This window comes from Onychostruthus taczanowskii, unplaced genomic scaffold (genome assembly GCF_017590055.1).
Source record: "Onychostruthus taczanowskii isolate IOZ18803 unplaced genomic scaffold, ASM1759005v1 scaffold74, whole genome shotgun sequence".
Classification (NCBI taxonomy): Eukaryota; Metazoa; Chordata; class Aves; order Passeriformes; family Passeridae; genus Onychostruthus; species Onychostruthus taczanowskii.
Window position 1 is genome coordinate 1,835,859 of NW_024505229.1, and position 27,314 is coordinate 1,863,172.

The 27,314-nt window shown below is 51.5% G+C and overlaps 2 protein-coding genes across 7 annotated transcripts in view; both read right to left on the reverse strand.

The window, feature by feature from the left end:
• Positions 1 to 9,679: 9,679 nt before the first annotated feature.
• On the reverse strand, positions 9,680 to 17,243 carry PI16 (peptidase inhibitor 16). 5 transcript variants are annotated; one of them, XM_041422797.1, is made up of 5 exons: positions 17,025 to 17,243; positions 14,381 to 14,599; positions 14,009 to 14,118; positions 13,154 to 13,242; positions 9,680 to 10,993 (listed from the first exon to the last, which is right to left on the reverse strand). In XM_041422797.1, exons 1-5 carry the CDS (start codon positions 17,175 to 17,177, stop codon positions 10,869 to 10,871), a joined length of 696 nt encoding a protein of 231 aa, XP_041278731.1. In that variant the 5' UTR covers positions 17,178 to 17,243; the 3' UTR covers positions 9,680 to 10,868. The 5 variants fall into 5 exon arrangements, with proteins under 5 accessions (XP_041278731.1, XP_041278730.1, XP_041278729.1 ...); XM_041422796.1 differs by having other exon boundaries at positions 9,680 to 11,008; XM_041422795.1 differs by having other exon boundaries at positions 9,680 to 11,011.
• A 3,023-nt stretch (positions 17,244 to 20,266) lies between these two features.
• Positions 20,267 to 27,314, reverse strand: part of CUNH6orf89 (chromosome unknown C6orf89 homolog) — a 28,990-nt gene continuing 21,942 nt past the window's right edge. The window contains exons 9-12 of one of the 2 annotated variants that reach the window (XR_005953982.1): positions 24,670 to 24,907; positions 23,222 to 23,434; positions 22,162 to 22,250; positions 20,267 to 21,190 (exon numbers count right to left, since the gene is read on the reverse strand). The gene's annotated coding sequence lies outside the window, so the exon portion shown is untranslated. The remainder of the gene's footprint in view (positions 21,191 to 22,161; positions 22,251 to 23,221; positions 23,435 to 24,669; positions 24,908 to 27,314) is intronic. The other variant, XR_005953983.1, reaches the window with a different exon arrangement.

The window sequence follows — 27,314 nt, forward strand, 5'->3', positions numbered from 1 at the left end:
TGGGATGGGCAGCTCTGGTGCTGCTCCGTGAAAGGGCAGCAAGATAAAAGTCGTGGAGCTCACGAGGCTTTTTGTGGGGACACAGTCCTGCTGGAGAGAGCCCTGTTGCCGAGGCAGGCTCGTCCTGGCGGGAGTGAGAGCGAGCAAGGAAAGCTGGGATTGCTGTTCCCGCGGGTGCCGTTGGGATCCGGGCTGCAGAGGCCACGCTGTCCCCAAGGCCGGGTTCCTCTCCCCCTCTCTGCGGGTGTTATTTACACCATTTCCTGCCCAGGGAAGTTCAGGAGTTTGACGTTGCTGGGTTGGTTTCCGCTCTCCTGCCCGGCTCCCTTCGGGAGCTCTCGCAGAGCCCGGCAGCAGCTGGGCCGGACCCCGCGGTCGGGATGGAGGTGCCAGCGTGGCCAGGGAGGGCAGTGTCACCCATGTCAGGCTGGACAACTCGGGCTCAACCAGCTTGGGAGGGCTGGAAAACCAACCTGTCCAACCCTCTGGCTCAGTCCTGCTGTAGAACTGGACGGGGCCGGCAGGAGGAAGGAGGACGCGCCCGGGCATGGCTGCAGAGCTTTTGGGTTCCTGCCGAATTGACGCCCTCCCCTCTCCCCCCTCATCCTTCCCGCCTGGCCTGCGTCTCCCCTCCCTTCCCTTCTCCCTCCCATCCCGCAGCAAACAAAATGGCTGCTCCATGGCCATTTTGTTTCCCGTCTGGAAGGGGGAAGCCGGGACGCTGGGACTTGGCTCTTTTTTGGAGGCTGCGGCCATGTCCGAGCCCAACTCTCCCGTCTCTACGTGGCACCGGCTGTAGCAAGAGAGAGAAAGGGAAAAAAAAAAAAGAGAAAAAAAAAAAAAAAGGACATTTTGGAATGAGACCAAAGGCAGAGGCAGAGAGTGGGTAGTTTTGGCGTATGTTGAGCACTGAAAATGCCTGGAATTGCCAAACTGAGCTTTTGTATGAGCAGCGTAAGGGCTACTCGGTGCACGCAGAGCCGCGGGGCTGCACGGAATAGCCGGACGGAAAGGTTTGTTCGCTATATTCAATAAAACAGCCCTCCTTTCTTCTGGATTTATAAAGTACCAGAGAGCACTGTTGTCTTAATTTGTTTTTGGACGGGCGGATGGTTTTACACATCGGCTTGGTATGACCAGAGCCGGTCATTGCCGGACGGTAGCGTTTTAACCTGTTGTGTGTCCTCTTGTTTTTGGTGCATACGGGATCTGACCTTTCCACCGAGCTGGCACTGCCTGGATTTAGCTGATGTAATCCGGAGGATATTTTTTTAGGGATTTTTTGTTTATTGCCTTCTTTCCTTGAAAGTTTTCATCTCAGGAATAAAAACATCTTAATTTAAATATTTAAAGCAATAGCTGTTCTTTGCTTTTTAAGCCCTTGCTTTTCTCCCAAGGCTGGAGCTGTACTGTGCTCACAAGCTGTTTACTGCACTCTGTGTGTATCCTGCACACGTTAAGGTGTGATACACAACAGAAACACCATCAACAGGAACACGCCTTGAAAGTTTAAAGCAACTTGGTGGCGTTACTGTAAAATTTTGGGCAGAAGCAGGGCAAAAACACCAGAACATGCGCCAGATAAAAGTGATTTTTTTTTTTAAAAGTGATTCTGCATTTCCTTCAGTAGCCTGGATGTCTTGCCATTAATAGCCACGTCACTTTGTTCGTGGACACTCTGAGGAGCAGATCCCTGCCCTGTGGCACGGGGGGATCGGCTCTGATAAGGTGCTGGAATGATCGTCCTGCTGTTCCTTGAGTGGCTTTCCAGACATGTGGAGAGAAGCTGACACTTCCAGAGCGGAGCTGGGAAGGAGAGCAGAAAGAGGTGAAATGGCTTTCCTTGCACAGAAAGGTATTTGATTTGCCTCCATATCCCCTTGGCTTGTTTGCAAACAGACAATAGAGAGAACGGCAGGGCCATGGTGGTCCCGGAGCCGGGGCTGCACGGGCGGGTGCTGGGCGGGTGCTTCACGGTGTAAATGTAATGTTTTGGTCCAAATCTACATTAGAGGTGGACATTACCTGCACACCTTTCATGAGCAGCTTATGAACTCAACATTGAGAAGGTTAACAGTATTAATAGAACAGTTTTATAGAGTATTACAGAAAAAAAATAATTTTCTTTTGATTTTTGAGTTAGCTTATAGAATTGAGTGCAGAACAGGTAAAAATAAGCCTGAAGAATATTTTTTTCCTCTTATTTTTAGTATTTAATGAAATTACGCTGTGAAATGTCAGTAGCGGCTATTTTTTATGACAAAAATTCTGGGATTTTTTTTTTGCTTCAGGAGAGGGTGAGGTATATACAAATTTACAAGGAAAATACACAAATCTTTAGAAAAAGCATTACCTTTATGGCCACCTTTAATAATGCGTTTAGGAAGGCTTAGTAAAAGATAAGTCGTATAACAAGAAGGTTACAGATGCCTGCATTATAGATAACAATATCAGATTCATTAATGATCCAGATGTTTAGAAACATCTGATAGGACTCATGACAACCCCTTAGTGATGAGCAGCTTTTATAAAGATACCTGCTAATTGTTTAATAATAAATGCGATGACAATATTGATGTGAAATATTCCCTATGTCATTAAAAGTGTGTGGAGTAAAAGCATTGCTGAGAGACACGGGCTGTTACAGCATTGAACTGTAAATATTTTTACATCCATTTCTCTTTCCCTATTCATGGTGTCTTTGATTAATTGTTTCAAAGTGTGATATTTAATATTGACTTTAGGATGGGGTGTTTGCGAAGGTGGTTGGCCTTGCTTTGCTGAGAGGTTTGCCTGGCCTGAGAGAAGTTATAAACAACTTGTCTTCATGGCTAGTTTGGCAAATGTCATTTTTTATTGCTTTCCCGTGGCATAGGGTGTGTCCAAGATGGGTTTTTGGTCTGTTTTCTGCTTTTTGTGTGAGCGGGTTTCTCGCTGCCAGCCGGATCAGCAGCTCCAATTGGCGCTGTGGGTCCCCACAATGTTGGGGAGTTACTGAAAACCTTCCACCCTTCTTTTGGCTTATATTTGGTTTGATTTTTAATTTTTTTTTTTTTTGGTCCGTTTTGTTTTTTATTTTTCCAGCCAGGTTGGGAGGACACGAAGCCAAGGGAACAAAATGGCCACACTCGGCCATTTTGTGCCAACGCCGCTGTTCTAGGGAACCGGGGCTGGTTCTGCCCCAGCTCCAGGAGGCTGAAAATCCTCTTGGACACTCAGGGTCCTGATTTCCCACTGAGAAGCCCTCCCTGTCCCTGGCACGTTTCGGCACCGACACAAAGGCTGAAAGTGGTGTCAGCTTTTAAAGCAGAGACTTTGTTGTTTTCTGGTTTCCTCCTCCCCCCTCCTCCATTTCGTTCAGCGCTCCTTAATGAACCAGATCAGCTCCTCCAGGCTTCGGAGCCTTCCCAGCTCCTCTCCAAGGTGGGCTCTTTTTAAATGCAGGCTCAGGAATCTCTGGTGCAAAGATGTTTCAAAATTTGGGGGGCATCACCTTGGGTTTTCTGCTGGACTCATCACAAGCCACTCTGAGCCCTGATAAATGAGGAGCAGTTTAGGTCACTTGATCCCAAAAACAAGTCTGAAAGCTGGACTGGAAAGGCCATTTTTATTGCAGCCTGGAGGATCTTGCTGTGAAAAAATACCCTTTACCTCCCAATTTTCCTCACCCCTCCAAGCACCCGTAGACAGTGGGACCGTGCAGTGACACACTCTGTGCTCAGGGACCTTCGTGCAGTGGCTTGCAGAAACCGATGAGGTGTTTTCACAGAAATCAGATTTGGTCAATTTTGAGGGATCCATAAGAATCTGGAAAGTGGAAATTACAGAGCCACTTCCTTAAGGCCTGCACAGAAAGTGGTGTTTTTTGAAGAGGTTCTTGGCAATCAGGTATCCAAAAATCTTTCAAAACCTGGTTTAATCTCAGAAGGAAGTGAGAAGCTTTGGGTGTGAGTCTCTCACCCCTACAGACCCTGTTGGCTGTTTTATCCAGAATTTTGCATAGCTGCATCACATCCAGGCAAATTTGGGCACATCTCCTTCCTTTCTTGTCTTTTGTCTTGATGGTTTAGACCTCGGGCCACGAGGAGAGGGAATTCCTGTCATTGCAATTTGTGTAGGACAAACAAGTGTGACAGTGATCCTAAGGGTAGGATGCTCTTAGTCATCCTTACTGGGCATAAAAAAATCCCCCTGTTTGATCCATAAATCCTCCTGTTTGACTCCTTTTTTCACAGATCCTGCTAAAATCAGGATTCCAGAGTCAGCAGCTGGGTATTCCCAAAACCAATACTCATTAAGACAATTATTATAATTAAGTCTTCTGTTTTCAGGTTTACTTATAGAATTCAGAAGGGATTTTTTTTTCTCTCTCTCCATGTATAATTACATCTATGTGAGCTTAGAGTTATTTAATGTAATTTCCCACCAACAGTTTGAGATTGGCCCACATGCCTGTTGTCTGCAATGGTATCAAGAGTGACCTTTGAAATGCCTGCCTGATACATCTGGTTTATGTGCTTAGAGCAATATAAACCACCAGATTGGGAACCAGGAGAAATTGTTCCTTCAGGTCAGTTGTTAAAAGTCTCCTTGGAGAAGAGAAGCATCCTCTGCCCCTATGCATCACCCAGGAATCAATTAGACCACCCACCCACCCTCCCAGTCCCTGACCAGTGCAGCATCTGGTGGTTTTCTTGCCACTCTTCTGCTTGATGCTTGTGGCAGCAGCTTAATTTTTGGGAAGCTGAAACATTTTAGTTTAAACTAACCCTTCTGTCCCCATGGAGGGGGCAGTGACAGACCTGATGGACCCTGAAGGACCCTGAAGCCTGGCTGTCACCTCAACGAAGCTCTGGCTGGTTGAGGAGGGATGTGCAACCCCTGTGCATCACTTTTTATGCTGATAAAACCAGCATTTCCCATCAGGAGGCTGTTTGGGATGCACTTGGCAGCAGGGATGGCCGGGCACTCCAGTGCTGTAGGAACCAGTTCTGCCACGTTGGGGTTTTGACGTTGTTCGCGCCCTGTTACACCAGGAGAGGCCTGGGCCAGATGGTCCAGCACAGTGGGTCATTCCCCGTCAAGCACCAGTTTGTCAAAGGAAATTAAGAGAATTACCTGGACTGTGTGAATGCCAGTGAGGAGAGCCTGTGGAGAGCTCTGGAAGAGGGCACTTCCAAACCTTGCTACAGAGATACCCTGGTACCTGAGGCCATCCTAAACTCTCACAAAGATTCCAGCTACAGTAGCTGACCAAATCTTTAGGATTATTTAGCCTGTTGCCTGGTAGCTGTGGAAGCACAAAGCATTAGGCAGCTTTTATCCCTTTGGAGACTTCTGCTTGAGCCCCCTCCTCTCCCACCACAGCACTCAGCAGGTGCTCATGGAGGCTGGGGACATCTCCTGCTGAGCTCCCATGGGAAGTTATCCTTTGGGACTGTGCTGGGCTGCACATGCAGCCTGCCTGGCGTGGCTCCCTCGTCGTTAGGGCTTCTTTCATCTCCAAGGGGAATTCTTTCTTCTCCTTGCAAAAGAGCCTTACACATTTCTTTCAAACTACCAGATTAATACCTCGCCTCTGTATTTGGGTGTACAGAGAGTGAAGAAGCCTCAGAAGGTGAGCCAAGGGCTTGGGGGGAAGCCAGTCTGTCTCAGATCCATGCTAATACTGCTTGGCTGGGCTGGAGCATTAGAGGGACAGCACGGCTGCATGTTGCACTCATTTGTTTAGGAAATAAGATCTGCCTTGATGTACTCGATACCATTACATTTGCAGCCTAAAAGCTTCCTTGTACTTAGTTATTTCTAATCTGCTCAATTCCCTGGAGTGCACAGCAGCTAAATTGATGGATTCTCTTATCTGGTCTGGCAGGTTTGTTCTAGATACGCTGTGTGTTCAGGAGGTGAGGTCAGCCTGGCTGGGTGTGCTTGGCGCTGCTGCAGCTTCCCGAGAGCTCTGCTATCTCCATGGGTAGCCCCAGGTTCCAAGGGCAGGGCTGCTGCTTTTGTGCACCCTTGGGTGCATGAAGTCTGCAGCTGATGTGATTGCCAAGCACAAGGTATTGTCCAAGTGGGCTGAAGGAGGTTTGAAGAAGGAGAAAGAGCTCCAGGACAAGGCTGGCTATGAGTCCTCTCCCCTGCCATCAAGAATTCTGATTTTTCATGCATTCCTCTTTGCAGGACCTGCGCAGCAGCCAATGCCTGGATAAGACTCTTCCCAGTGCCTGGATAAGGATCATCTCAATGCCTGGATAAAAATCATCTCTGTTCCTGGATAAGGATCATCTCAGTGCATGGATAAAAATCTTCTCAGTGCTTGGATAAGGATCATCTCAGTGCCTGGATAAAAATCATCTCTGTGCCTGGATAAGGATCATCTCAGTGCCTGGATAAAAATCATCTCAGTGCCTTAGACTGCCACGGTCCCAAGCTGTCCTTGAGGCTGAGGTAGTAGATTGAATAGTTGTGGAGTCTGGTCCTCCCTCTGAGCTAACTATACAATCTACTGTCTTTCCTAAGGAGACAGTCAGGTCTTCAGGTCTGCTCATCCACTTCTACACCAGCTGTGGGGGCAGGTGGTGCAAGTAAAGCAAATCCGTGCCTGTGACCCGTCTGTTCTGCTCTGTGGAGGTGAGGTAGTAGGTTGTATAGTTTGGTGGGAGGGATTTGATCCCATTTCAGGTGATAACTATACAGTCTATTGCCTTCCTTAAAGAGCAGCAAAACCACGGAGGAGCTCCCGAGGCATCGCTTCTTTTGTGGAGGATCCAAAAAAGCAGCATGGCATTGTTAAACAACTCAGTGGGTGTTTCTCTTACAGCATCCAGAATTGCATTCTTCCAGGAATTGCTTCATGCCTCAGGCAATGGAGCATGGAACCACCTGCTTCCAGGGAACCCACCTCTTTTTAAGATTCAAAAGAACCAGGGAAATGAGTTTGCACAGCAGCTTCCAGTGTTCAATTCTATTCTTTTTTTGCAGGAGATAGGTTGAAGCTGTAAAGTGTTTAAATGTGTTGATCTTTTCTGGTCTGTCCTCAGGTCTGGAGGGGAGCAGATACTTTTGTGTAAATGGGACAGATCTGAGCTCATGATTTAATTTTTTTGTGCTCAGTTCTGAAGTTTGGGTTCAGAATCAGACCCAGGGGCAAGCTTAGCCTGTGGACTCAGAGCCCTGGGAGCTGATCAGATTTGGCTGCTTGGCCCCTGCTCAGGAAGTGCATTTTGTTTTGGACAAGTTCCCAGGCTGTCCCATGGAACAGAGTTAGAGGGTGGTTCTTTCTGATCTGATAATCCCTTATCAACTGAACTGCCTCACATGCAAACCCTGTCAGGGAAGTTTGGGGCTCTTGGGTATTTACATAGGATGAACCAATGATTCAGACTAAAATCTTGTCCTAAAGTGGAGACAGGTAAGGAGGAAACATGAGGCAAAAGGAGCAGGTTCTAATCCTTCTGGGTTCTCCCAGGGAGTCACCTGATGACAGACATGTGAGAAGTCATCACGCTTCAGAGCTCTGGCCCTTGGCAAGGGGCAGGGAACTGTTAACTCTTCTGTTTCTTAGGAGCAGATGGGACTATCCCTCTGCTGTTTTCCAGAGTAAGTAGGATCAAGACCAGGAGTGGAGCTGTAACACGAGCAGGACTGCACCAGGAAGGACATTTCAGGCCATTATCACGACCATCTTACTGCCAGGGAGACTGAGATCCGAGACACCGGGGAGCGAGGGCAAGCAGAGGACACCTTCTCAGATGAAGTGGGAGGGAGAGAGCACAGAGAAATTGGAGCCCTCAAATTTCACCCTGAGCAAAGGCCCAGGGAGAGGCAGACCTGGCTGCCGTGGGAGTCCCCAGAACGAAGCAGCTCATTTCAGGCCCCTCTGCTGGGACAGGGCGTAGCTGGGACACAGCTGCTGGGTGGGGATGCTGCAGCTGCAAGCGGCGAAGGAATGCAGCCCTCTCTCCATAAATCTGGCTTTTCAGCAGTCCTGGCGACTTGCTGTGCAAAACTACAGCTTGGTCCTCTGAGCTGCATTATTATCCTCCAGCTGCTTGCTCAGGGGCAGGGCTGCTGCCCGCAGATTGCCTGGAAGGTACCAAAATAGCAGCAGAAGCATGGGAACAGGGCAGCATATCCACTTCATCTGGAGAGGTGTCCCCTGGAAAAGAGCTAATTCCACATGTCCCAGATGGAATCCCTTCAGTCCCCCTCCATGGCATTGATATTAACTCAGAGAATCTCAAAGAGTGGAACTGTGTGAGCTGGAAGCCATGAATAAAATATTACGGGAGATATTCCCTCATGAAAATAAACTTGGTTTGTCCTTTTTAAAACAGAGTCTTTTTATTGCCCTGAAGTGAGCTTGGCTGGTAAACTGGGACCTCTCGAGGGGTGATCACTGTTCCTGACTGACCAAAATCCTGGGTGTGAAAGGGAAGCCACGGGATGAGGATGTGGACCCGATTGAGTTGGCCAAGCAGCTGAGACGTGTGTTGGCTGCCAGCAGGTGCTTTCCTGACACAAATTTTTTGCACAACTCCTACACAAAGCCAGACCTGCTTCCTCACCCTCAGTCAGATCAATGGCTGCAGGTTGGGCTTCTCTCTGCCCTGGGTAGTCCTTGCTATAAACATGTTTATAATGTGTATACCAGCAAGAGGAGAACACAAGGTTCGCTAACCCAAATAAATCCCATCAAGGGCTAAGAAACCAGCCCAGGTAATGTTTAATTGCTCCAATGGATCCTGGCACAAAGGAAAGGGCAGCTTTGCCCGGCAGGAGGGTGACCAGCCCGGCTGAGCTTACACCCATGGATCTGTGGGATTCCCACCTGACTCACCAGCCAGGATCCCACAGCACATGGCACAGGTGCACCCACACCATCCCTGACCACAATGGCAGGCAGGAACAGGCACTTCCTTTTAGTAAAAACCTGGCTGGGCTGGGAGCTCGGAGCAGCCCGCAGGCAGCGGGGCTCCTGCACACGGCTGGTGCTGCCGGCTCCTGCAGCCCGGGCTCGGGACACGGGGAATGTGGAGCTGCAGGGCAGCTCTGCTGGGAAAAGCAGCAGCAGGAGGATGGGGAAAATCAAAAGGCAAAGTCAGGTACCAGCATCACTCCAGTGCTGATTCTGCCTCTCAAGGCCTTGCCCCTTATGCTGCTCCCAGATGGATGTTCTGAGGTGAAAATGCTGCAAAAACCCAGAATCTGTGGACTTGCACTTGTATTTAACTTTTTTCTGTGCTGCAAAGATAAAATCCTGTTTAGGGTGTGAGAGGTTTGTGCTGGGCTTCCTAAAACAGGGAACCAGATGTGCTCCAGCCGTAGTTTTTATTTCTTGTTTTGCTCTGAGCCCTTTTTCTCTTGCTTCCTTTGCCCAAGAATTCCTGGTGGGGACACATTTTTACTTTACACTCAGCTGGATGCTCAAGAAAAATTCCCTACGTCATCCTCAATCCCCATGGCCTCCTGCTGCTTTTACAAAAGTTTAAAAACATTAAGTTACACCCTTACAAAAAGCAGCACATGGATGCTTTTGGAAAGCCAAAAAACCCCTTCAAGAGCCACAGAAGTCATGCCTTTTTTTAGCAGTTCTATGTAAGCACATAATGAAGAGCATTTTACAGGTATAGTAAATAGCTCCCAGGTGTCCAGATCCCCCAGAGAGAGAGTGAACAGACTTTCACAACAGGATTTATTCAGTGCATGCTCTGGGGATGCACAGGACAGAGCAGCAGTGGAGGATCTGAGTAATGGCCCTCAGGTCATCCTCCACCTCTTCTGTAAGAAATGAAAGGTTGCAATGTCCAGAGAAGGGGCTGCATCTCCCCATTATCTTCCTTCCATCTGTCTGCAAAGCTTGGCACATGTTTAACACACCTGACTGGGAACCCTCAGGTGAAGGGAGGAGAGACGTGGGGTAACAAAACACAATGGCCCAGACAATGCCAGTGGTCCTGCAACGGGCCCAGGAGCCACCAATAACCTCTAACAATGTCACTTGTACCTCTGGAGCTCAGACTGTACCAACACAAGTGGGGACTTGTTCTCCTTGACCACACACACACAAGTTACACATCAAGAGGAATCTGTATCTAAATTCAAATACACTGCAGTTATGCAAAGAATGAAGCCATGCAGGGAAAAGCTACATGAAGGAGCTGGTGGCCTCTCTCAGCTCTGAAGGTTTCTCTTCTGTGCGAGCACACAGGTGCAGGCACACGCGTAAAATAAATCTGTGGCTTGGGAGGAGGAAAGGGCTGCAGAGTGTGAGGAGGAGAGGGGGAACAGCTGGGCAGTACTGGCCAGAGCTCCACCAGAACGAGGAGGAAACAGAAATCCTCAAAAAGCCACTCTATTTGGACAAGAAGGGAAAGAGGTAAAACTTGTCCAAAATTGAGACGGACACACTGGGAGGGAAAAGAGCATTTCTGTTGGAAAAAACACCACCAAAGCCAACCACTGCATTTCATCTACAAACACCAAAGCCAACCACCATGTCTCATTGTCCCCAAGTCACCCTCCTGTCCCCAGGGTCAGGCTGTGGCAGGGCCTGCCAACCACACGGGCAGATGGGTGGGAGAACTCAACACTTCCAGCCTGGAAATGGAAGAGAAGCCAGGAAAAAGGAGAAGCATCCAAGGTCACCAGCTTTATGGCAAACACCCTCCTGTCCTCAGGTCTCCTCAGGAAGGGGACAAAGTTCCCCCAGCATCAGCCTTGGCTCGCCGGGGCAGCAGCAGAGAAGGCAGCGTAAGGAGGGAGCGTGTGAATTGTCCAAGGAGCCTCCTGAGCCTACCAGGGCTGTGGAACAACCAGCACTGACAAAAGCCTTGCTGAGGGGTGCAGGGACAGCTGAGGAAGACCCTTCAGAGCAGAAGGCCCACCAGGATGGCACTGGGGAGGAGGAAGAGCGAAAGGCCCAAGCAGGTACTGGGGGCTCCTCCTTTGGGCAGATCCACACTTGTCTGGTCTGAGTTTGTCTCCTGTTCTTCTGTGTCCAGGGCACCTGCTGGAGGAAGAGAGGAAAATGTGGAGTTAGAGGGGAAGATCTGGCACAAGAGAAGCTCCCACTCATGCAGGTGTGCCATGATGTGCCCCGAGGGTCCGTGAGGCAGCAGAGCTCTGGTCCAGGGAAGCTGTGCGTTAGTGGGAGCAGGCTGTGAATGAGACCATGCTGCAGGGATGAGACATCCAACTATCCAACCAGGGTTAGAGGAAAGAGTGAGGAAAAGTCTTGGTGCCACATACAAGAGGAGGATCCAAAGGACCAGTCTGACACTGCTCCTCCCAAGCCCTCTCCATGCTGCTTGGGGATCCCTGAATGTCCGAGTGTCCATGCCAGGACAAACTCCACGGTTGCCTTACCTGAGAGGGAGGTCTGGAAATGGGGGCTCGGCCCTTTTTTGTCTTTGGAGGATGATGTTAAGCGCAAGAACGTGGGCTCTTCAGGGCTGAGGACCACTGACTTGGAGGGGGTTATGAGCTCAGCTCTATTGAAACCTAGCTTCATCTCTGGAACAGCTTGGCTGAGGGATGGAGATGGACTGGGAAAGGCTGATTTCTCTTTCCCATGCTCTTTGGCACCTTTCTTTATTTCTGGGACTGATCTGGGGCTGAAGGCTGTGCCCATGCTTTCTAATAAGGCTGGGTCCTCTGTAGTGAAGGAGCTAAAAGGCTCTCCGGTGTCTGCCTCTGGAGATACTTTATAGTCTGGGTCTAAGCTGGGCTCAAAGGAAAGAGTGATGCTGGTGGCCTCAGTAGGATCAGGTCTTTCTGGTTCTGGCTTTGTGGCTGTGGCAGTTTTCAGTTGTGTCGTTGCTGTTGTGGCAGGTGCTAGTGTTGTAGCAGCAAGTTTTGGCTTAGCTACCGTTGGGGTGGATTTTGGTGTGGTGGGTGTTGGCTTGGCCATAGTTGTGGTTGGCTTTGGCTTGGCTGTAGTGGTGGTTGTGCTGGGGTTTGGTGTGGAGGGTGTTGATTTGGTGGTGGTGGTGGTTGTGGTAGGTGGTGGTTTGGTGGTGGTTGTGGTGGGGTTTGGTGTGGTGGGTGTTGGTTTGGTGGTGGTAGTGGTTGTGGTAGGTGTTGGTTTGGTACTGGTGGCTGCTGACATGGTGGGTTTTGGTTTGGCCATGACTGTGGTGGCTGCTGGTGCTGTAGGTTTTGGCCTGGCTGGGGTTGCTGTTGGGAGCGTGCTGGCAGGTTTTGGCTTGGCTGTGCTGAAGGGTGCCTGTGCTGGGGGTTTGGGCTTGGCTGTGGTTGGGAGTGTGGCTGTGGGTGGTGGCTTGGCTGTGGTTGTGGTTGGGAGTGTGGTTGTAGGTTTTGGCTTGGCTGTGGTAGACACTGGTTTTGTGGGTTCAGATTTGGCTGTGGTGGACACTGTTGTGGGTTCTGGTTCAGCTGTGGTGTGAACTGGTTCTGTGGGTTCAGGTTTGACTGTGGACTCTGGTTTAGCTGTGGGCTCTGGTTTGGCTGTGGGTTCAGGTTTAGCTGTGGGCCCTGGTTTGGCTGTGGGTTCAGGTTTGACTGTGGACTCTGGTTTAGCTGTGGGCTCTGGTTTGGCTGTGGGCTCTGGTTTGGCTGTGGGTTCAGGTTTAGCTGTGGGCTCTGGTTTGGCTGTAGGCTCTGGTTTGGCTGTGGGCTCTGGTTTGGCTGTGGGTTCAGGTTTAGCTGTGGGTTCTGGTTTGGCTGTGGGCTCTGGTTTGGCTGTGGCTGGGGTGGATGGCCTTGCCTTTGTTGTCACAGAGGCCGGAGTGGTCTCTTCTACAACGAGTTCTGGTGAGAGATGAAAAGTGCCGTGGGTTAGGGCTGGCTCAGCTCACCTCCATGGATCCTCTGCACTGAGCAGGACCAGCAGAAACCAACGAGGGGCTGAAACAGCAGCCAACCCCCCTCAGATCACTCTGGGCCATCCCCCACTCTGGGGTTCCCAATCTGGAGACATCTCATGGCCCTCACAACCTCCTGCCATGCAAGGGGCAAATAATGCTGCCTAATGGGGTACAAGCCCCTCCTTAGCTTAAGGCAATTGCTCCTGTCTCATGGTCCAGCCCTGGAACTGAAGTTCAGAGGCTTCCTGACAGCTCCAGGAGGGTTCAGAGCTCAGACCAGTCCAGGTCTCAGTCCCAACAGCCCCTCCAGGGCTCCCCTCACTCACCACACAGGTTGTTCACACAGACTGTGTCCATGGGGCACATTTCACATGAGGGTCCTTCTATGTAGGGCTTTTTGCCTTTCATGTTACCCCTGGAAGCAGAAAATGCCAAGATAAAGAAGACATGAGGAAAGGGGAAACACCCATCCCAGAGAGGGGGCTGATTCAGCTGGGATATCCCAGCCAAGGCAAAACTTGGGATTAATGTAGCAAACAGGTCTTGGTGTCCTGCCACGGCCTGTCAGGGCCATTTACTCACCAGCCTGACCCCAAGGCAGCTAAAGCCAGGGCAGACAACTCCGTGCAGCAGATCCCTCATCCCCCTCAGAACAGAGCAGGGGATGGATATTGGGACAGGGAATTCTGTCTCACTTCTTCTCCAGGCCCCAGGAAGGTCTGCAGCCTCTGGCTGCTCTTGGTGCTCTCAGCAGCTCCAAGACAGTGGTGCCAAGGCTGGTCCCAGGGCTGGGAAGGGGGTACCCAGCTGTCCTCCCACATCCAACCCTTCCTGCTGCTGCAAAAGGGCTCCTCCACCCCAGGCAACAGGAAGAACAAGGCCTGGGGCAGGGAGGTGTTTGTACCCTCAGCTACTGCCACCTCAGCCTTGAGCAACTCTTGGGGAAGAAGGTCCCTCCCTGGGTGTGTTCCAGGAGTTGAACCAGCACTCAGCAGCCACAATCATGGGCCAGGACCTCCAGACAACCCTTCCTTAGTCTGGGACCAACCCAAGATAACAGAAACATTATTTGCAACTTCTATTTCTGACCAAGGACAAAGCCTGCTGTGACATAAGCCAGGGCATTTCCAGCACAGAAACCCCACTGAGATACACCAATCCATGCAGGGCCTGGGACTTACGGAGGATAATAGTTGCAAACAAGCAGGTGCATGTTCTCTGTTTCAATTCCATCGATCTTCTCACAAAAATGTGCCCCACAGCCGATCTGATGCGTGTTTGACCAGACCACCTAAGGCAAAGACCAGGGTGGAGGTGAGGGGATTGGGTGAAGGCAACTAGTCCCCTGGCTTAAAGGCTGCTCCAAAGACCTCCTCATCCCACAGAGTGTGCCCCAGATCCCACATCCCCGTGTTGCTTTGGCATTCAGGACCCACCACCATCTCTGCTCCTACCCAGTCTCTGAAGAAACACTCAGACTTCATCTCTGTGTCTGAGAAAATCTGGCACCCAGCTCTGCTGAGCAGCCACCCCTCCACCCCAGCAGCTGGTACCTGGGTGTAGTGGCCACACATCTGCCCGGGGACACACGTGGATGTTGTCAAGTTGTAGAATTTCTCCTCCCCGTTCCAGTCTTCCACGGCGAATTCTAGTTCCAGGGTTGGGGCCATAGCAAAGAGGTTTTCTCCCCGTCGGCCTCTCTCCTTGTTGTGGTCCCAGATGCACTTCTCTGCATAGGATTGAGCAAGGGCCTCCAGCTCATTGTCCCAGGTCTGAAAGGAGCTCGGTGTCAGCACACAGGGAGGGACACTGGGCTCTCCAACAGGAACAAGGCACTCACCAAGCACCCTGCACTGTCTGGCTGCAGTTTCCCCATCCATGAGGAAAATTCAAACCCCTACCCAACAGAGTCCTCAGGAGAGGGGAGCTCCATGGTCAGTCCCAGCACAAGCCTTGGTTTACGGGTCAAACAGGAGAAGGTCAGGGCACCAGTATGACTCTCACAACATCTCCTGGAGCTCATCTAACACCATCATGGAGCATCCTCAACTCAGTGTGGAGAAACCATGAAGTCATGGAAGAAAGAAGGAAACCCACTGTGGGTCAGGCCAGAGGGGTCTGGGGCCATCCCTCCTCACCCAGGGTGGGGATAGGAGGGGAATGGGACACATCTCTCCTGGCAGCTGAACAAAGCCTGGGAGCACAGGCTCCTGGGAAACATCATCTGTTTGCCTGGAACCGAGACGTGGCCGCCTGGCTGCCAGCCAGGAGCCCCCTCTGGAGCAGCAGCGGCCCCGCCACCAGCTGAGCCCCCGGCCACAGGGAGGACAACAAGGAGGAGGAGGAGGAGGAGGTGGAGAGCTTTTCAAGCAGGGATGCATATGGGGAATCCTGCACTGCAGCTGTTTGGACCATCCTTGATGGAGAGAGCAGCTTGGCTCTGAAGGCAGCCATGCAAACAGGGTCCTGAGGGGGACCTTCCTGGACAGAGCCAGGGCTGGATCCAAAAGGATCCAGACAGGAGGGCATGTCACCACTGGGGTGTCAAGGGGATGAGGACAGCCCTGGAGGCACTGGGGGGAGGAAACACCTGGCTGGCACACAGAGTGTTGGTTCACCTCCCACCATGGCCCCAAGCCACGCTGACAGAGAGGGCTGGAGACCAAATTTGGGGAGCACACACCCCTCTCCCTCTGACACAGAGCTGGGCTCCATAAACGGGGAACTCACACCTGCAGATTTGCCTCATTAGTGAAGTGGGCTTAGGCTACAGATTCCCCCGCTTTCAACTAAATATTTCCAAAGCAACCAGCCCCATGTCCCAAAAGGAGGCACAGAGTGACCTCAGCCAGGCACAGTGCCACGGCAGCAGGTGAACCCAGAGGCAAACCCAGCCCAAGCAAAGTCCCAGGAGGGAGGTGAGGACGGTGTTCGCATGGAAAACTTCTGCTGAGGAATCGTCAGGGCTGCTAAACATTTGCTGGGCTTCAAAATGAAAAAGCCTTTGGCTCCAGATCAAGAGCAGGTCCTGTGTGTGCGAGCAGGAGCAGAAGCTGCAGAGGGAGCACCTCAAAGCACAGGGGCTACAATCAAAGTTTCAGCCAGGAGCAGCCCCCACATGTTTGGAATCGACTTAAGGACCCTGAAAGATCATTTCTGTCAGGTTTTCTCTAAGACTTTGGCTCCAAAGCCCTGATACTCAGTTTGCTGTGCCTGGTGGGTTTGATGGGATCATGGTGCTGAGGGTTCTGGCTCTGTCCCCTTTGAGTCTGCAGTCACTGGTCAGGCCTTCTCTCCCTGAATTTAACTTTTTGCTTCTTCAAATTGTTAAGCTCCCATTTAGCAGCCCAAAAAGGCTTTACTCATTCTGGGCAACTACTGGGCCAGGCAGGGAGGTGTCCTCCAAGCACACTGTGACCCAAAGAGGAAAGGACTCCAACTCTCCATGATAAACAATTATCCCTCTCTGTGTGATTTACAAACAGTGAGGAAAAATCACATGTGGTGCAAGATAAAACTTCATAACCAAGTTCTAATCAAATCAAGAGTCTGAACAAGACAAAAAGCAGCACCAGCACCAAGCTTGTTTTTGGTCCTACTACAGCTCCTACTGATGATGTGACTTGATTTCCCCAAGCAAAACAGAGGATCCTGCATCGCTAAGACACCAAGTCATGGTGAGGACTAGGAGTGTGATGAGTCCAAATAACGGAAAGACCTAGACTGACAGGGTGACATTCCTTCCACTAAATAAAAGGACCTTCACCTGCAGAGGAAAATACACAGCACTGTGTGATGTCCCACACAGCAGGATTCCCCCACCTCTTGGAAAACCATGCCAAAGTCCCCAGGTCATGGCACCTGCTCATGGCAGGGTCTCACCTGCCCTTCCTGCCATCACAGGGAGCTCCAGCAGGCACTCAGGTGAGTGAGAGCTGCATCACTCTCATGGAACAGCATCTGGGGACTCACATCATGCTTAGGAACTTCCAGAAAATGACCAAAGACACTCCAAAGGTAAAGGAAACTCTTCTCTTTAGAGGCAGTTTAGGGAACCCCTCCATTAACACCTACTTGTAACCCTACATGAGAATTGCTCTGCCTCCCCTGAGGAACTCCCTGATCCCTCCTTGCATGAAGATCCAGCCTTGGACCACACAAGCACCCCAATATTCCTCTGTAATAAAAGCCACTTACCATCTTCATCATAGCCTTGGCAGGAGGAGAGACCTGGGAGCGATATTTATTATGCTCATCCAAGATGATCTTCTTTTCTTCATCACTCAGGCACCAGCTCAGCTCCAGCACTGAGAGCACCAGGAGGACGGGAGGAAGACCTGAGCTCAGCATCGTGCAGGCAGCTTCTGCTCTCAGCAGCCCACGGCTCTGGCAGTCAGATTTAAAGCACCTCCCAAAAGCAAGGAACACCCAACAGCTTGAAGACTGGGGAGGAAATGTATTTATTAGAGTTTTGAAGCCATGCAGAACACACCCATCTCACATATCGGCCTTGATGGAGAGGCAGCAGTGCCAACGAACATGCAGGGTCCTCTCCCTGGGACAGACCCTGTTCCTGAATCCCAGTCCCTGGACTGGCATTCTTCATCCAAGCCTCTGCTGCTCCAAACCTCAGCCATCCCCTGAGCCCTCAGTTATGGGTCCTGTCTTCTACCTCCTATTCCGTTCCTCCTGGCTACGGGGAAACGTGAGTAAGAGCTGATGCCTTTGGCAAGTGCAGGGCGGCTGCCAAAGGGATGCAGGGCCATTTCTCAACTCCAACCTGCTCTGACAGCTTCTTCTGGAGCCAGTGTCTGAAGCATCAGGATTAGCAGTGCAAGGTCCAAGCCCCACCCTGGGGCTGAGACACTCGTGTCCAGCCGGCATTAGGTAAGTGTGTGTGGAATGCAGCTTTCCTTCTGCTTGCTCAAGGAACCTGTCCCCCACCCTAGGGAGCAGCAGCCACTGCACGGGGACAAGGACAGGGACAGGAGCCACACACCAACACCTGACAGGCTCTGCTCCAGCCTGCTGGCTCCAGCCTGCTGGCCCCACTCTGCAGCACAAAGTGACCAAGCCTGGGCTTCTACTCACTCATGTCTCGAGGGTCTCCAGCGGCGCTGACCGGTGTCTAACGAGGCTCCTGCACTGCTGTGGGAGTAACAGGATCTCTCTCTCTTTTCTCCCTACTCGCCTGGATTTATGAGCTCTGGAGGAGTTTATCATCTTCCACACTATTCATTCATTCATCCATTCTATTATTTAAAAATGCTGGGACACAAGTGTTGACTGGGAATCCCTCTGAGCTGAGCAGGGTGAGAGGGGGGTATTGTCCAAACCAGTACAGTGAGTGCCAAGGAGAGCTGAGGTGAGGGAGGCCACCCCATCTGTGACTCATCTGATTGTGTCTGTCACCACAATGCCTCAACAGCTGCAGGAACAGCCCCATTCCCACCCAATTCCACCTCAGCAGGTCACTAGGAACACCAGACTCTCTGAGGAGGTCCCAGCCTCCTGCAGCCCTTCCAAGGATCTGTAAAACTGGAGCTCAAGGTGAGGAAAATGACCAGGGCTCACTTGCAGCTCTTTGGCCAAGGTATCAAAACCTCCCCTTGGCCATCTCAGTTTTGCCATTGTGGGTTTCCCACCCTGGCAATGCAGAGGGTGTGAGCACCACTCCCCTCTGGCAGCTGAACACAAGAGTTACTCTGGAAGCCGTGCTGCAGACTGGCCCTTTGCAGATTTGGCCAAAAGAGATTCCTTACTCCCAGGAGAACTGCCCTCCTGTTTTAGTTTTGTAGATGGTTGCAATGGCCTTGAAGGGCAACACCTTTTAGCAAAAGGCAGCCAGGAAGCAAGATCAAGAAAGGTGGGTTCTCCCCAGACCCTCACAGGACATTGTGGTGAGAGCATTTTCAGCATTTTCAGCCCAAACACTCTGAGGGAATACTTGGAAGCTGGATGGAACTGCCAGCAGCATAACCCCAAATGCAAATAGCCAGCAGGGTGTAGGTGCTCACCCCAACCCTTCTGACCCACTGCATTCATGGGAGATTCAGCAGCTGAAGCAAAGGAACCTTCTCTCCCTCAGCCAGCAGCAAACACCTCCCTGCCCCTGCTGGGAACAGGCTCAGGGATGGAGGGAACCCAGCAGGTGAGGTTCATAAAGAAGCCAGGCCTCATAAACACCACAAATCCCACCATTTCACCCCAGTCAGCACAGCTGATGGGTAATGCCTTCTCCTCCTTCCAGCACACAGGGCACAGGGCTGTAAGAACCTGGCAGAATCTCTGCCAGGGTCACCCCAGGGCCAGAGTCCCCTTTATGCCAGCCCCAGAAATGGAGTGGAAATGCTGCACAAGTCTGCCTTGAAAGTTGGTGTGCACTCCCCTGTGCACCACCCCAAACCCTGCCCTTGCCTAAAGCCCCAAATTCAGCATTCAGCCAAGCCCCCCAGATGCCTGTGTGGGCAGGCTCAGCCCCCTGTCCCGGGGAGCAGGGCAGGAGGAAAGCGGATTTCCTTCTGGGTTGGAGTTCTCTGCTGCAGGCATCTCTATAAATAGGTCCTTGCACAACAGCCTGTCCCCACAAGTCAAAACCTCCAGGAAAACAAAACTCAAGAAGAGCTTTCACAAGGTTCACAGCCCCACACCAGTGATAAAACACTTCACTCCTGGAATTCTGTTGGTGGCTGATAATCAGCAGCAGCGCTGTGCCTCGATGGCTCTCGGCAGGGTGGGGGATCCAGCCCTGCACAAAATCAGGGTTTGCCCGAGTGCCCTGGTCTTGCTGGGAGGAGAAATGGTTTTCTGCTCTTGGTAGTGCTTCTAGGGAACTTTTAGGGACTGCCACGCTGCCCTTCACTGAGATGCAAAAGCAGACGAGGTGCTGAAATGCTCTCCCAGCTCCGAGCCCTCTCCCCTCCCAGGCTGAGGAGCAGCCTCTGGGGCTGTATTTTCATCAGCTGTCCATAAGGCAGGGAGGGATTTCTCCCCCAGGGCAGCTCGGCAGCAGGAGCTCAGCTGCTCCCAGAGCGTGCAGCAGCCACGGCACCTGGGCACGAGGTTATTTTTAATCTGGTTCTTCACTACATCCGAGGCTGGCGATGAAATAAAGCTCAGAACTGCGGGCAGGGTGTGCGGGGCCAGCTGGGCTGCCCGGTTCTCAGCGGTGCCTCTCCCAGGGCCATCTGCTGGTCACCTCCTGGCTGGGCTGGGCTGGGAGCTCGGAGCAGCCCGCAGGCAGCGGGGCTCCTGCACACGGCTGGTGCTGCCGGGCAGCAGAGCCACCAGTGACCTGTAACAGCATCACTTTTATCTCTGGGGCTCAGATCGTAACAACACATGTGGGGATTTGTTCTTCCTGACCACACACACACACACACACACACACAAGTTGCACATGAATCAGGATCTGTATTTAAATTCAAATACACTGAAATGATGCAAAGAATGAAGCCATGCAGGGAAAAGCTACATGAAGGAGCTGGTGGCCTCTCTCAGCTCTGAAGGTTTCTCTTCTGTGCAGGCACACGCGTGAAATAAATCTGTGGCATTGGAATGACTGAAGGATGGGACATGTGCCAGAGAGTGAGAGAGGGAGGAGGAGAGAGGGAAGAGGCATGGGCTGCAGAGTGTGAGGAGAGGGGTGAACAGCTGGGCAGTACCGGCCAGAGCTCCACCAGAACCAGGAGGAAACAGAAATCCCAAATAGACACTCTACTTGGACAAGATAGGAAAGAGATAAAGTATGTCCAAAACTGAAAGAAATACACTGGGAGGGAAAAGAGCATTTCTGCAGGAAACTCCTCCTGACAAACACCAAAGCCAACCACTGTGCCTCATCTGCAAACACCAAAGCCAACCACCATGTCTCATTGTCCCCAAGTCACCCTGCTGTCCCCGGGGTCAGGCGGTGGCAGGGCCTGCCAGCCACATGGGCAGATGGGTGGGAGAGCTCAACACTTCCACCCTGGAAATAGAACAAAAGCCAGGAAAAAGGAGAAGCATCCAAGGTCACCAGCTTTATGGCAAACACCCTCCTGTCCTCAGGTCTCCTCAGGAAGGGGACAAAGTTCCCCCAGCATCAGCCTTGGCTCGCCGGGGCAGCAGCAGAGAAGGCAGCGTAAGGAGGGAGCGTGTGAATTGTCCAAGGAGCCTCCTGAGCCTACCAGGGCTGTGGAACAACCAGCACTGACAAAAGCCTTGCTGAGGGGTGCAGGGACAGCTGAGGAAGACCCTTCAGAGCAGAAGGCCCACCAGGATGGCACTGGGGAGGAGGAAGAGCGAAAGGCCCAAGCAGGTACTGGGGGCTCCTCCTTTGGGCAGATCCACACTTGTCTGGTCTGAGTTTGTCTCCTGTTCTTCTGTGTCCAGGGCAGATATGGAAGGAAAAGAAGACAAGATGAAGTCAGAGTAGAAGATCCTCTTTAGTGAAGGAGCTAAGAGGCTCTCCATTGCCTGTCTCTACCTCTGGTGATGGGTCTAACTTGGGCTCACAGGAAAGAGTGATCCTGGTTGCCTCAACAGGATCAGGTCTTTGTGCTCTGGCTTTGTGGTTGTGCCAGTTTTTAGTCATGCCTTTGCCATCAGCATTCGTGGCACATGCTGGTGTTGTCGCAGCAGATATTGACTCAGCCAGAGTTGTGGTGGGTTTTGACTCAGCCAGAGTTGGCATGGGTTTTGGTGTTGTTGGTTTTGGCCTTGCTGGGGTTGTTGTTGGGGGAGTGGTGGCAGGTTTTGGTTTGTGATGGGTTTGGGCTTGGCTGTGTTTGACAGTGTGGCTGTGGGGATGGCTTGGCTGTGGTTGTGGTTGGAAGTGAGTTTGTGGATGGTGGCTTGGCTGTGGTTATGGTGGCCTCTGATGCTGTGGGTTCTGGTTTGGCTGTGGCTGTGAGTTTTGGCAGGGCTGTTAGGGTGGATGAAAGAGATGCAGAGATGAAAAGTGCCATGGGTTAGGACTGGTTCACCTCCACAGATCCACACAGTGAGCAGAACCAACAGAAACCAATGAGGGGCTGAAACAGCAGCTGAGCCCTCCCAGGTCACTCTGGGCCATTCCCCACTCGGGGGTTCCCAATCTGGAGACATCTCATGGCCCTCACAACCTCCTGCCCCACAAGGGGCAAAAAACGCTGCCTAATGGAGTACAAGGCCCTTGAACAATCCTCCTCATCTTGAGGCAGTTGCCCCCTGTTAGGAGCAGCAATTGCTCCTGTCTCATGGTCCAGCCCTGGAACTGAAGTTCAGAGGCTTCCTGACAGCTCCAGGAGGGTTCAGAGCTCAGACCAGTCCAGGTCTCAGTCCCAACAGCCCCTCCAGGGCTCCCCTCACTCACCACACAGGTTGTTCACACAGACTGTGTCCATGGGGCACATTTCACACGAGGGTCCATCCCGGTAGGGCTTTTTTTTCTTTACATTACTCCTGGAAGCAGAAAATGCCAAGATAAAGAAGACATGAGGAAAGGGGAAACACCCATCCCAGAGAGGGGGCTGATTCAGCTGGGATATCCCAGCCAAGGCAAAACTTGGGATTAATGTAGCAAACAGGTCTTGGTGTCCTGCCACGGCCTGTCAGGGCCATTTACTCACCAGCCTGACCCCAAGGCAGCTAAAGCCAGGGCAGACAACTCCGTGCAGCAGATCCCTCATCCCCCTCAGAACAGAGCAGGGGATGGATATTGGGGCCTGGGACTTACGGAGGATAATAGTTGCAAACAAGCAGGTGCACGTTCTCTGTTTCAGTTCCATCAGTGATCTCACAATAACTACTCCCTCAGCCAATGTGAGTTGTTTCTGCCCAGACAACCTAAGGCAAAGACCAGGGCTGAAGGTGAGGGGACTGGTTGAAGGCAGTCTCTCCCCTGGCCTTAAAGTCTGCTGGAATATCTTCCTCATCTCCCAGCACGTGCCCCAGATGCCTTTTCCCATGTTGTTTTGGCCCTTCCCCCTTGACCCTGTCTGAACCACCTTCCCAAGGTCATATATTCCAGTGCCAAAGCTCTCCTACCATATAGTCTACCCAGGCAGAGCATCACCACCTCTGCTATGGTCTTGGAACCATCCATGCATCCATCCATCCATCCATCCATCCATCCATCCATCCATCCATCCAGTTGCCACCACCATCTCTTCTCCTCCTTGCTCCCACCCAAGCTGTGAAGAAACACTTGGACCTCATCATTCCACCCAAGACAAGCTGGCACTGAGCTGGCACTGCTGAGCAGCCAAAAAAATGGCTGCAGGGCTTGTCTCATAAAAGTTCTTCTCCAAAGGGCACTCATGACTGACACCATGCCCAGGTCTGCCTCTATCATTGTGAATCCCACCTGGTTCCCTGTCCTTTTGCAAAGATTTTAGGAGTCCCAACAGGCCCTCCACCCCAGCAGCTGGTACCTGGACGTAGTTCTCACACGTCTGCGTGGAAACACATGTGGATGTTGTCAAGTCGTAGAATTTCCTCTCTGCGTTCCATTCTTCAATGGCCAATTTTACATCCAGGGCTGAAGGTGTAGCAAAGAGGTTTAACCTGCCTGGGCCCCTGTTCTGGGACCACTTGCACTTCTCTGCATGCTTTTGAGCATCAGCCTCCAGGTCTGTGCCCCAGGTCTGAAAGGAGCTCGGTGTCAGCACACAGGGAGGGACACTGGGCTCTCCAACAGGAACAAGGCACTCACCAAGCACCCTGCACTGTCTGGCTGCAGTTTCCCCATCCATGAGGAAAATTCAAACCCCTACCCAACAGAGTCCTCAGGAGAGGGGAGCTCCATGGTCAGTCCCAGCACAAGCCTTGGTTTACGGGTCAAACAGGAGAAGGTCAGGGCACCAGTATGACTCTCACAACATCTCCTGGAGCTCATCTAACACCATCATGGAGCATCCTCAACTCAGTGTGGAGAAACCATCACAGTGCTGAGGGTTCTGGCTTTGTCCCCTTTGAGTCTGCAGTCACTGGTCAGGCCTTCTCTCCCTGAATTTTTGGCTTTGTTTGGTTGTTAAACTCCCATTTACCAGCCCACAAAGGCTTTACTCATTCTGGGCAACTTCTGGGCCAGACAGGGAGGTGTCCTCCAAGCACACTGTGACCAAAGAAGGAAAGGGCTCAAACTTTCCAGGACAAACAGTTGTCCTTCTCCTCCCCATGATTTGCAAACAATGAGGAAAAATCACATGTGGTGCAAGATAAAACTTCATAACCAAGTTCTAATCAAATCAAGAGTCTGAGCAAGACAAAAAGCACCAGCTCTAGAGCTCAGTTTTGCTCCCACTGCAACCACACATGATGTGGGACCTGGCTCAATTTCCACAAGCAAAACAGGGGATCCCTCACATCCAAGGCAGCTCTGCACAAGGCATGGGGAGGAGTAGGAACATGATGGGCCCAAATAACTGACAGACTTGACCAACATGTTTGAAGTTGATGCAAATACAGAGCACTGTGTGATGTCCCACACAGCAGGATTCCCCCACCACCTCTTGGCAATGACAATGCCAAAGTCCCCAGGCACCTGCTCATGGCAGGGTCTCACCTGCCATTTCTGCCATCACAGGGAGCTCCAGCAGGCACTCAGGTGAGTGAGAGCTGCATCACTCTCATGGAACAGCATCTGGGGACTCACATCACACTTAGGAACTTCCAGAAAATGACCAAAGACACTCCAAAGGTAAAGGAAACTCTTCTCTTTAGAGGCAGTTTAGGGAACCCCTCCATTAACACCTACTTGTAACCCTACATGAGAATTGCTCTGCCTCCCCTGAGGAACTCCCTGATCCCTCCTCGCATTAAGATCCAGCCTTGGACCACACAAACACCCCAATATTCCTCTGTAATAAAAGCCACTTACCATCTTCATCATAGCCTTGGCAGGAGGAGAGACCTGGGAGCGATATTTATTATGCTCATCCAAGATGATCTTCTTTTCTTCATCACTCAGGCACCAGCTCAGCTCCAGCACTGAGAGCACCAGGAGGACGGGAGGAAGACCTGAGCTCAGCATCGTGCAGGCAGCTTCTGCTCTCAGCAGCCCACGGCTCTGGCAGTCAGATTTAAAGCACCTCCCAAGAGCCAGGAACACCCAACTGCTTGAAGACTGGGGAGGAAATGTATTTATTAGAGTTTTGAAGCCACGTGGGACACACCCGTGTCACATATCGGCCTTGATGGAGAGGCTGCACTGGGGCTGGTGCCAACATGCATGGTCACTCTCCATGCCTGAATCCCAATCCCTGGATTTGCATTCTTCATCCAAACCTCAGCCATCCCCTGAGCCCTCAGTTATGGGTCCCCTTGTTTACCTCCTAGTCTTTTTCTAAAAATCACGGAATAGCTGGGGTTGGAAGGGCCCTCTGGAAATCATCCAGTCCAACCCCTCTGCAAAATCACCTGGAACAGGCAATACAGGAACATATCCTGGTGGGTTTGGGATATCTCCAGAGTGAGAGACTCCATAACTCCCTGGGCACCTGTTCCAGTGCTCTGCCACCCTCCATGGAATTAAGTTTTTTCTTGTCTTGAGGTGGAACTTCTTGTATTTTGAGCTTATGGCCATTGCTCCTTGTCCTGTTGCTGGGCAGAACTAGAGTCTGACACCATCCTCTGACACGTCCTGATATATTTATATGGATTGATGAGATCCCACTCAGTCTTCTCTTCTCTAGACTAACCAGGCCCAGCTCCAGCAGTCTCTCCTCAACAGAGGGCTGCTCCAGTCCCATAATCTTTATGGCCTCCATTGGACTCTCTCCAGTAACTCCTGTCTTTCTTGGAGACCAGAACTGAACACAGATATGGCCTCCTCAGGGCAGAGCAGAGGGTAAGGATCTGCTGACCTGCTCACCACACTCTTCCCAATGCTCCCCAGGATCCCATTGTCCCTCCTGGCCCCAGGGCACACTGCTGGCTCATGGTCAACTCATGGACCCCCTGGTCACTCTCTGCAGAGCTGCTCCCAGTAGGTCACCCCCAGTCTTTGCTGGTACCTGGGGTTGTCCCTCCCCAGGTGCAGGACCTGCACTTGCTCCTGTTGAACCTCATTAGGTTCCTCTCCATCCAGCTCTGCAGCCTGTCCAGGTCCCTCTGAATGGCAGCCCGGCCTTCAGGTGGATCAGCCACTCCCCCAGTTCTGTACCACCATCAAACTCAGGGTCCATTCCATCCCTTCATCCAGGCTGTTGATAAACAAGTTGGATAAGACTGGACCCAGTAATGATCCCTGGGGAATGCCACCGACTACACGCCTCCAGCTGGATTCTGCTCTGCTCACAACCCTCTGAGCTCAGCCATTGAGCCAGTTCTTGATCCACCTCACTATCCATTCATCCAGCTCACATTTCCTGATCTTATCCATGGGGATGTTACAGGACACAGTGTCAAAAACCTTGCTGAAGTCAAGGTAGACACCACTCACTGCTGTCCTCTCATCAACCCATCCTGCCGTGCCATCATAGAGGGCATCAGACTGGTCAAGCAGGATTTCCTCTTGGTGAATCCATGCTGACCACTCCCAGTAACCTTCTTTACTTTCAGGTGCCTGGTGGCCTTCAGAATGAGCTGTTCCATCACCATTCCAGGGATGAAAGTGAGGCTAACTTGCTGGGAATTTCACAGATTCTCCTTATTGCCCTTTCTGAAGACAAGACTTAACACTGGCTTTTCTCCAGTCATTGGGCACCTCTCATTCTCCAGGGTTTTTAAAAGATGATGGAGAATGGCTAACCAACAACCTCTGCCAGCTCCCTCAGCACCCGTGGGTGCATCCCACCATGGACTTATGGGTGTTAAATCTGCCTGGCTGATCTCTCTCAACTTTCTGTGATCAAGGGGAAGTTTTCCTTTCTCCATCCTTCATCTCTTACTTCCAACATCTGGGATTCCTGAGGGCCGCTCTCAGCAGTAAAGCCTGAGGCAAAGAAGGTTTTGAGTAATTACACCTTCTCTGTGTCTTCTGTGCCCAGGACACGCAGCGGATTCAGCAGCAGCCTCACATTTTCCCTTATCTTCCTTTTGCTGCTGAATGCACTTGGAGAAGCCCTTCTTGTTGCTCTTGATGTCGCTTGCCAGACTCAGTTCCAAGTGGGCTGTGGCCTTCCTCCTTGCATCCCTGAGTACGCCAAAGATGTTCCTATAGATCTCTCATGTGCCTGTCCCTTTTTCAACACCCCATCAATTTCTTTGTTCCATTTGAGAATTGCTAGAACCTCACTGCTCTTCCATGCAGGTCTCCTGTCCTCTTTGCTTGATTTCTGGATCATAGGGATGATCACTGGTCTTGAGTTTGGATGCTTGAATATTGACCAGCTGTCTTGGGCCCCCTTCCCTTCTAGAGCCCTATTCCATGGGATTCCTCTAAGTAGGTCCTTGGAAAGGTTGAACTGGCTCTCTGGAAAATGAGGGTTCTAGCCCTGCTACTGCTTTGCTTCCCACACAAGACCCTGACTTTCACCATAACATGGGCCACTGCAGATAAGGCTTTCCCCAACCTTCCAAACT

Bases quoted from the DNA above. Each gene is read 5' to 3' on its own strand.
- PI16 (XM_041422795.1), bottom strand. From the start codon at position 17,177: ATGCTGAGCTCAGGTCTTCCTCCCGTCCTCCTGGTGCTCTCAGTGCTG. The intron at 14,600-17,024 runs GTAAGTGGCTTT...AGCTCCTTTCAG, and splicing joins CCAAGGCTATGATGAAGATG to ACCTGGGACAATGAGCTGGA. The intron at 13,243-14,008 runs GTAAGTCCCAGG...TTCTGCTTCCAG, and splicing joins GTTTGCAACTATTATCCTCC to GGGTAACATGAAAGGCAAAA.